This window comes from Lactuca saligna, chromosome 4 (assembly GCF_052625555.1).
Source record: "Lactuca saligna cultivar CGN05327 chromosome 4, ASM5262555v1, whole genome shotgun sequence".
Lineage (NCBI taxonomy): Eukaryota > Viridiplantae > Streptophyta > Magnoliopsida > Asterales > Asteraceae > Lactuca > Lactuca saligna.
The window spans coordinates 157,806,170-157,816,485 of record NC_136420.1 but is presented as its reverse complement, the minus strand read 5'-3'; the positions used below and the strand labels follow the sequence as shown (position 1 = coordinate 157,816,485).

Here is a 10,316-nt window from a genome sequence, read left to right as displayed (position 1 = left end):
TGAAAATATCAACTCTCAATTCATTGAAGCTAATATAGTCTAAAATTTGGTTAAGTAATATAAAAAATAGTAGAAACGCTGTGAATTTGTTGAAAATGTGAAATAAAGAAAAATATTTTCCACCAGCTAAACCGACTAGATATAAAAACATATGTTTGGATTTATCAAAACTCGGACAGACAATTCAATTCACTTAGGCCATTTCCAATGCATTGAACTCTTAAGAGTTCAATAGATTGCCACATCAGCATTCCACTAACTATACCATTTAACCTATTAAATTCTACACTCCATTAAACTCTTAAGAGTTCAATGGATTTCCACATCATCATTTTAATTTTTTTTATAAATAATATTAATAAATAAAACTAGAATATTACATTAATTAGAAATTCAAAGTTACAATTACTAAATATTAATTAAAGATTACAATTTAGAAATTAAAAGTTACAAATAATATACTAAATAAAAAGTACGAAATCTAAAATACAAATTTTACTTCATATTGTATTTTATCTTAATCTCGTCACAACGATTTCTCCAAATTTCACGTCCATCTTCCGACATGGTAGTGGGATCCATGAAAATGATTGAAATTTCATCATTCTTTACCTTTTCTTCTTTAATCTTCATCTTTCTTTCTTTCAATGCATTTTTCATATCCAAAGAGTTTTGATAGCGTTCAAAAGTCTTTTTATTTTCTTCTATATGTTTTTCAAGTATTTCATCAAGCCTATTACCAGATGACGAAGTGGAATTGGTAGCTTTCCCTTTTGCTGCTTTTTTTGCTGCATTCCTACCAATTGGACGAGTTGTAACTTCATCATTATCCAGGTTAATGAAAGATTTTGTATTTGATGATGACATAGATGCCCCAAATGCAGTGCTTGAACCTTTCCATTTCTGTTCATTTTTAACGATATTCCAAATATGTTCGTGCCTAAAATCGGCACCATATCTAGCATGATAATGCTCAAAAGTTGCACGTTTGAGATCATCCTCAGACCATCCACTAAGGTGTTGACTTTTCAACACTATATACATTTGATTAAATGTAACTGCAAATGGGTTCATGTAATGCCAATGCGTTTTGAGGTTGGCTTGAGTTCTTGCAACGTTCGACATGTTGCTTTTTTCATAGTATGCAATAATTCGTCTCCAGAACTCTTTATCACGTTGTTGACTTCCAGTAATGCTATCTTCTGAAATTTGTAGCCAAGCTTTTGCCAACAACATTTCTTCTTCTTTGCTCCAGTAGGTTTTTTTATTTTTTTGTCGTTTGTTGGTAGGAGTTTCTGTTGGTGTTGGCTCATTTTCTGGAATATGGGGAGGATCCGGGCTGGTAGAATCTGGGTATGCATTTTGGTATGAATGTTGTGAATGATTATTTGGATTTGGGTATGGATATTGCGGAAAATTGTTTGGACTTGGATATGGATATTGTAGATGATTGTTTGGATTTGGGTATGGATGTTGTGGATGATTGTTTGGATTTTCGGGATCATAAGAAGATAACAAGTGTGTATAGTAATTCGGATTCATGATTGGTGTATCAGATGGTTGGTAGGTGTGAATGAGAATATAATATGTTCGTCTTTATTTATAGAGTTGAACATCTTGTATGCATTTGCCTTTAATTTGGATTTCATTCCACTTTAATTTCAATTTCATTTGACTCCAATTTCAATTTTATTTAACTTTAATTTGGATTTCATTCCACTTTAATTTCAATTTCATTTGACTCCAATTTCAATTTTATTTAACTTTAATTTGGATTTCATTCCACTTTAATTTCAATTTCATTTGACACCAATTTCAATTTCATTTAACTTTAATTTGGATTTCATTTCACTTTAATTTCAATTTCATTTAACTCCAATTTCAATTTCATTTAACTTTAATTTGGATTTCATTTCATCTTAATTTTAATTTCATTTTACTTTAATTTCAATTTCATTCGAATATAATTTGGATTTCATTTTACTTTAATTTGAATTTCATTTGACTCTATATTTTTTCTATAAAAGAATACAACGTTTTTATTATTTCATACCTACCAATTCAAACTATTTCTTATATCTTTCTTATACGATGTCATCATCATCCTCAGACGATTCTGCTTCTGAATTCATAATCAACCATCTCACAAGTAATTCTACATTTCAACTATATAAGGAGCTAAAATGCTTGGAAGCAGAACAGTCAGATGCTGAAAGTTCAAGACGTCCTGGGCAAAGTCGAAGATATATAGATAGAAATCGTGAAGAAGGCCATAAACGTCTTTGGAAAGACTATTTCGATGAGCATCCTGTTTTCCCACCTCAAACGTTTAGACGAAGATTTCGAATGAGGCGAGAACTATTTGTTCTAATAGTTAACGGTATCTCTAACCATTCTATTTATTTTCAACAAAGAAAAGATGCCTTAGGAAACAATGGTCTTTCCCCTTTGCAAAAATGCACTGCTGCCATACGCCAGTTGGCATATGGCACAACTGGTGACCTCTTTGATGAATACATACGAATTGGTGAATCAACTTCAATCGAATGTCTACAAAACTTTTGTCGATGCGTGATTGAGGTTTATTCAAGCCATTATTTGAGAAAACCAAATGCTAATGACATCCAAAATTTACTACAAAAACATTCAGAAAAGCACGGGTTTCCTGGTATGCTTGGAAGTATTGATTGCATGCATTGGCTTTGGAAAAATTACCCGGTTGCATGGCAAGGTCAATATACTCGAGGTGATCAAGGTTGTCCAACAATTATGTTGGAAGCAGTTGCATCACAAGACCTTTGGATATGGCATGCATATTTCCGGGTTGCCGGGTCTAACAATGACATTAATGTAATTAACCAGTCACGGTTATTCAATGATGTATTACAAGGTTATGCTCCTGAATGCAATTTTACTGTTAATGGAAGAACATACACAAAAGGATATTATCTTGCAAATGGTATATATCCTGAATGGGCTACAATGGTTAAAAGTTTTCCACATCCGGCCGACCCAAAAAGGATCAAGTTTAAAGAAATGCAAGAGGCTGCAAGAAAGGATGTGGAGAGAGCATTTGGTGTTCTACAATCTCGTTGGGCAATTGTACGAGGTCCAGCAAGATCGTGACAACTTAAAAACATAAAGGATATAATGTATACATGCATTATATTACATAATATGATCGTAGAAAATGAAGGAAATGCAATTAGTAATTGGTCAGATGATGTTGATCCTCCTATACGTGTGAATCGAGGACCTGTCGAAGAAGTTCAATATCAAATTCAAAGAAACTCTGAACTACGCGATAATGTCGTACATCATGCTCTTCGACATGATTTAATGGAGCATATTTGGGAACGTTTTATTAATATGTAATATCACTATGTTGTATTATAATAAATAAGATGTTATTTTTTTAAAATGTTTTTAAGATTTATATATTTTTTTTATTGTTTAGAATAAAAAATATGAAGTAACTTAATAAATTAAATTATTGAATATAAAATAAAATAAAGTATGATATATATATAGTTTATTGTAAAAAAAAAATATTAAATATTACTTTCTATTGAGAAAGAAAAAAAAAAGTGTTTACAATAAAATGAGAAAAAAAAAGAAATAAAAAATAAGCTTATATAATAAATTGAAAAAAAAAAAACATAAGAAAAACCATACCACGGTTGAATGGGGATTAAACCCTTCATTCAATCAACCCACTCCACAATGGTTTCTATGTTCATTCAAGTGTCACCTAGATTTTTTTTTCCCATTAAACTCCCCATTAAATGACATTGGAAATGGTCTTAGCTCAAGAGAAATCAAATATCTTTTACTTTTTCTAGCATTATTATACAGTTTTAATATTATAATAACCGTTATATTTAATAAAATTAATAATTTTTTATTACATTTGTTAGTAGGAAAATGAATAGAAAAAAAATATATAAGGATATTTAATTTCTCCTAACTCAAAATGCGAAGTGCATACAAATGCATCTAGGCGGTATTATAGACGGTTAAAATCTCATATGAAACATAGATTAATACAGAAAGAAATTAGATTTGCGGTTTATAAAAGGAAAATGTAAGCGATCAAATATATCTATACCAAGAAATCAAATAACGATCTAATTAAGAGATTTGGTAACTAATATTTTTGTTATAAGAAGTATTAATTAGTCACAATAATTACCATAATTAAATGTTAAACACATTGATTGTAAGAAATATTACCATAATTAAATATAAAATTCATTAATAATCTCTATAATTAATGCATTTCACATGTAATTATGATAATAATTGTGATTAATTAATACTTTTTATATGTGCCCATAAGCACATATTAGAAAATCCTTTTTTGTTAATAGGATATGTGCTTGGTAGTATCCAACTTAATAATTATTACAGAGTTATTATATAAATTTTAAATATCATTGTGCTACTATACCAATCTAAAAGAAATTAAAAATTGATTCAACAAATAATATATATATATATATATATATATATATATATATATATATATATATATATATATATATATATATATATATATATTTCAAAAATAATATTTAAAGAAAATTTTCAAGTAAGATATATTTTGCATGGATATTCATATTTTTTTATGTATGTAAAATTTAGTATCAAAATTGAATGCAAATAAAAAATTCATTGGTTCATTCCACTAAATATAGTTTATTATTAACTTGCTTTATATATATATATATATATATATATATATATATATATATATATATATATATATATATATATATATATATATATATATATATATATATATATATATATATATATATATAAAAGCAAGTTTAATAATACTCTATATTTAATATTTAATGGAATGAACCAAAGAATTTTTTTTATTTATATTCAGTTTTGATACTAAATTTTACCTACATAATGAACTATATTTAATAATAAAATATATATATATATATATATATATATATATATATATATATATATATATATATATATATATATAATAAACTATATTTAATAGAATGAACCAATGATTTTTTTTTTTATTTGCATTCAGTTTTGATACTAAATTTTATATACATAAAAAAATATGAATATCCATCGAAAATATGTCTTACTTGAAAATTTTCTTTAAATATTATAATGAAATATATATATATATATATATATATATATATATATATATATATATATATATATATATTATTCGTTGAATTATATTTTTAAATTTTTTTTAATTCCACAAAAATTTTCAAAGATTTAAAAATTAATATTTAAAAAGTAACTTTTGAAAAAAAAAAAAAATACATTTTTGATACTTGTTAATAAGTAACTACCAGCAAATTAAATTTGAAAAATAAAAACTAACGACACTAAAATTATTCAATAATTGGAAACTTAAGTTTACTAATTTTTTACTTAATAACAAAATCACTCATGTTCTTGTCAATTTTTAAATCACATAATAAAAAATGAAAAAGAAACTTGTATATATTATTATCATTTTTATAAGTCAAACTTATATGTAGATTAAAATTCTGATATTCGGCATTTTGATATGGTACTAGTAACAAATTTTTTGTATCATATACAATACACGGTATGTGAAAAAAAAAAAAAAAAAAAAAAAACAATACGGTTTGTTAAAAAAAAACAAATCAATACGTGCCATGTTCACTCTAATAACCATCTCTACTAATTATCATAAAATTATATCTATTATCTTATAATTTAATAAACATTTAATATATAAATTATTTATAATATAATATTTTAAAACAACATAAATATATTGGTTGACCTATTATTGGTCCTCAATAATAATTTTATATTAGAAGATTAGTCGTAAATTCAATATATATATATATATATATATATATATATATATATATATATATATATATATATATATATATATATATATATATATATATATGTTCAGGTTCATTTGAGACCATTATAATTTTGTGAGACCGTAAGATCAAATCTAAACATAATTTTAAAATGCAAAACAAAGGGAAAAATCCAAAAAAAAAAATTTAAATATTATTTTCGGAACTTGAATAAATAAAAAAAATAAATAAAAAAATCCGTTTTTTTTTTTAAAAATACGTGAAATATTCTAAATAGAATATTACACTGACATATTCTAAAAAATAATTTTAAAATGCAAAATAAATGGAAAACTCTAAAAAAAAAATTTTAAATATTATTTTCGGAACTTGAATTAACTAAAAAAAATTAAAAAAAAATCCTATTTTTTTTTAATAATGCGTGAAATATTCTAAATAGAATATTACACTGTACATATTCTAAAAATAATTTTAAAATGCAAAATAAATGGAAAAATCAAAAAATTCTTTTTTTAATTATTATTTTCGGAACTTGAATTAACTAAATTTTTTTTAAAAAAAAATAAAATAAAATAAAATAAAATAAAAAAAAATGCGTCTCACGGTCTCACAAAATTAGGACGTCTCACATGAATCTAACCATATATATATATATATATATATATACTAGGTTAATCTGTGGAATCCATGAGTATTAATTTTAAATAGAATTAAAAAATTGACTATGTAATAAAATAATATATCATTAATTTAGAAAAACTTATGAATTGTAATATTGTATTTTTTTTAATAATAATATTAAAAATAATAATATTAGAAATTTAATCTATACGAATAAAATACCATTTGCACTTCTAATTAAAAGTCTATAAGTTGATATTTCTTATATATTATCGTCACATTCATTTTTGTTATTTATCTATAGTTATATTTTTAAAAATTGGAAAATTTAATAAAATTGTTAGATTTAAGAAATAAAGAGTAAACTATAAAGGATTTGGTTTAGTTTTTCTTTGATTCTAATAATAAAAACAAAGGAAGTACAATGTTATCTAGAAACTGAGGGTTTGCGATGATAAACCCAACTAGATTGATGACCAAAATGTTGTGAATAGAATAAATATAAGATGATAAACCCACAATTTGTGAATAGAATAAAACAGTTTAACAAGAAACTGAGGGTTTGTGATGATAAACCAAACCGAATTGATGACCAAATGGTTCTAGATGGACACCCTAAAAAATACAAAATGTCTTTTCATTGGAATTAGGCACCAAAGGTCTACCTTAAAGACCGCCAACAGGGACAACATTGTTAGACTCCATGGTTTTACCATCACTTGTGGTAACCTTAAAAGACAAACTTGTCCGTTGAGATAATTGTTGGATTGCCACACTCAAACCATTGTTGAACAAAGTAGTACTTAACACTGTTATGTTTGTACCATACCATTGACTATACACAAGCACCACCTATCAGATTAACACCAAATCTCAGTCAATTAATCGAAGAATAAGAGTAACGATTTGAAGATTACCACCTAGAACATTTTTTGTAATTCCATTAAACCTATATATATATATATATATATATATATATATATATATATATATATATATATATATAGGTTTAATGGAATTACAAAAAAGCCCATTTTCACTGTAGGAGGAAATGTATCAAACTTGATAAACCTGATAAGCAACTATGAATATCCTTTAACTTGATTGATGATAAATTTAATAAATAACTTGTAATCACTTTATAAATTTCAAAGTTCCCGATTACTAAAGCAATTAAAGGTTTCAATTTCAAAAACAACAATTACTGTTGAATTAAAAAAAAAAACTTACATTGGAAATAGAACTCCTAAGCAACTTTCGCGTACACAAAAAATGGAAAAGTGATGATTAATCGTCATCATCACTATTTAACTTTCTCAGATATGATGAAGAGATAGAAAGGTAGTGATAACAGGTGACTTAAGAGAGGCAAATAAGGATGCTATAGGTGGTTCTGATGTTCATGATTGACTATATTTTTCTTAAATGGAAATCTAATTGTGTGAAAAAGAAAGGGAGATGGTGATGACGGATGATTCATCTACAAAAAGGTGGAAAGAGTTATATATTAATGTTCATGAATCATTATATTGAGAATGAACTGGTGGGTTGTGCTTCCGATTTGCTATAATCGGCACATGTAGCTACTTTCTTATTGCATCTAATAAGCCTCCCAAAAAGACGTTTCTAGAGATATCTTGCAAAGGAATTGACTATCAAGTTCTTTGAAAAAAATGCCGAAAACTAAGATTACATGGTAACAACCCTATCATCAAGACCAAGGAAGTACCAGCAATTACCAACATAAAAAAAAAGTTATTTAAGTCACAATCAAGCTTCAAGACTTCATATCTATAGCAAAATAATAACAAAAGTTATATACACTCGGAACTTGTAGAAACCGATAAAAAGAAAATTGATGTTTGGTTATCTGATTTTCTAGATCTGGCATTTGGATGTATTCTTGAAAACTTTTTATCAACAACTGAATCTATATATTCAACAGATGGAATTAACCCTTCCACATAATTTACTTTGGATGTATTCTATAATAAGTTATCATAAACCTGATGTTAAAAAAATAAGGTGGATTGGATAAGATCACAGCTAAGGGCAACATTTTTTTAAAAATAGAATGCTATATTTTTAGACATTTATATAAAAATAAATTATTCATTATTCAAATTTAGTTTAGATCACTTATAATCACAAATGAGGCTACAAGTAGAAAGTTTGATATTTTTTAAATATATCTCATATTAGCATCATACTTCCTAAGCCGCTAAGTTGAAGAAATTTGGAGTCAAAATGACCTCTTTTTTACTCAAAATGACATTTTTGTCAAATTTAGTCAGTTTTACTTTTTTCTTTTTTTTCGTAATTTACCAACTTAAAACAATTTTTTTTTTCAAAATTATCATTTTGACCATTTTCCCCCTTTTTTTGTCATGTCACCCCAATGTATAGTTTAAAAGTTTGGCTAATATTCATTGTTTTAATAACATGAAAAATACAATAAAATTAAATCAAAAGACCAATATACCCAAATTGCCCCTACAACTTCCATTTATGTTTTCCTTAAAATTTTAATATTGAGGTTACAAAAAGTTTGAATTTTTTAAATACGTCTCATTTTGGCATTATACTTCCTAAACTGTTAAGTTGAAGAAATTTGGAGTCAAAATAACCTTATTTTGATTCAGAAATACATTTTCGTAATTTGTCAACTTAAACATAAAAAATAAAAGTACATTGATATGAAACAATTAAAACAAAATATATATTTTTTTGTTCAAAATTGTCATTTTGACCCTTTTGTTTCCCCTTTAATTCATGTCAACTCAATGTAAGTTTAAAAGTTAGGCTAATATTCGTTGTTCTTTAATAACAGGAAAAATAGGATTAAGTAAAAATAATATACCAATATACCTGAATTGGTACTGCATTCTCCATTTTAGTTTATTTTAAAATTTAATATTGAGAGTATGTTGTTATTTCTTGACAACACCAGTTATAGTGGCCATTTGTGATAAAATCAAATGGTATTTCAAATAACCACCAACTCAAATAGGAACATAGTTTACAAAAATGTAGAAGAATGTGAGATAGAAAACTTGAAGGCTTTGTCACACTACCTAGCCAAAGCATACACAAACATATGGTCACATTAGATGCACACAAATTCACTATTTTCTTCTAAATGGCCATTATACCTCTCCACCCTCCAATTCATAAAAAGTTTTTATGATTGAAAATTGAAATAACATTGTACTTATGTTTCTTTGACAATATTTGCAACCGATTAAAGTACAATGCTATAATCTAAGAAAACCTCATAAAAATGCTTAATGTTTCTTCTTGTCCCCGGGTTTATATTTCTTTATCTCTCTTTTAGTCATTATTATCCATTATTATTTTATAAGTAATGAATTTATATTTACAAAAGCAGTTAACATGATAGAAGCTGCATAAAACCCAAATAAGATTATAATGAGCTTATAAAATATAATAAATTGTCTAATGCATTTATTGCTACAGTCCATTATTACCTCGCCAGTATACCTGTATAAACTTTAACATCATTCACTCACTAGTTTTATAACTTTTAATAAAAGTAAAACCTTTACCCTTTACAAAAATTTATCTAGTTGCAAGATTCGTTTATTATGGACCCTTGATACACAAAACCTATTCTTGGTGCATCATCAGCTTCTAAGTGAACTGAATGTCATATATCACTAACCATCACCAAATAAGCATCAATCTGTAAACGAAAACATAAATCCAAAAATCAAAAGTAAGCTTTCATGAGAATCAGAATCTAATCAATTTCATTCAAAGTGAGTTGGGTGAAAGCCACAACGTGTAGGAGAACTTCAACATGAAGATAAAAGCTTC

General features: G+C 26.0%; 2 protein-coding genes across 2 annotated transcripts; one reads left to right on the top strand and one right to left on the bottom strand.

The window, feature by feature from the left end:
- Positions 1–495: 495 nt before the first annotated feature.
- Positions 496–1,553, bottom strand: LOC145040290 (glutathione S-transferase T3-like). Its single transcript, XM_078988237.1, has one exon. It carries the CDS (start codon positions 1,540–1,542, stop codon positions 496–498), a length of 1,047 nt encoding a protein of 348 aa, XP_078844363.1. The 5' UTR covers positions 1,543–1,553.
- A 512-nt stretch (positions 1,554–2,065) lies between these two features.
- Positions 2,066–3,353, top strand: LOC145038885 (protein ANTAGONIST OF LIKE HETEROCHROMATIN PROTEIN 1-like). Its single transcript, XM_078987105.1, has one exon. It carries the CDS (start codon positions 2,092–2,094, stop codon positions 3,124–3,126), a length of 1,035 nt encoding a protein of 344 aa, XP_078843231.1. The 5' UTR covers positions 2,066–2,091; the 3' UTR covers positions 3,127–3,353.
- Positions 3,354–10,316: the final 6,963 nt, after the last annotated feature.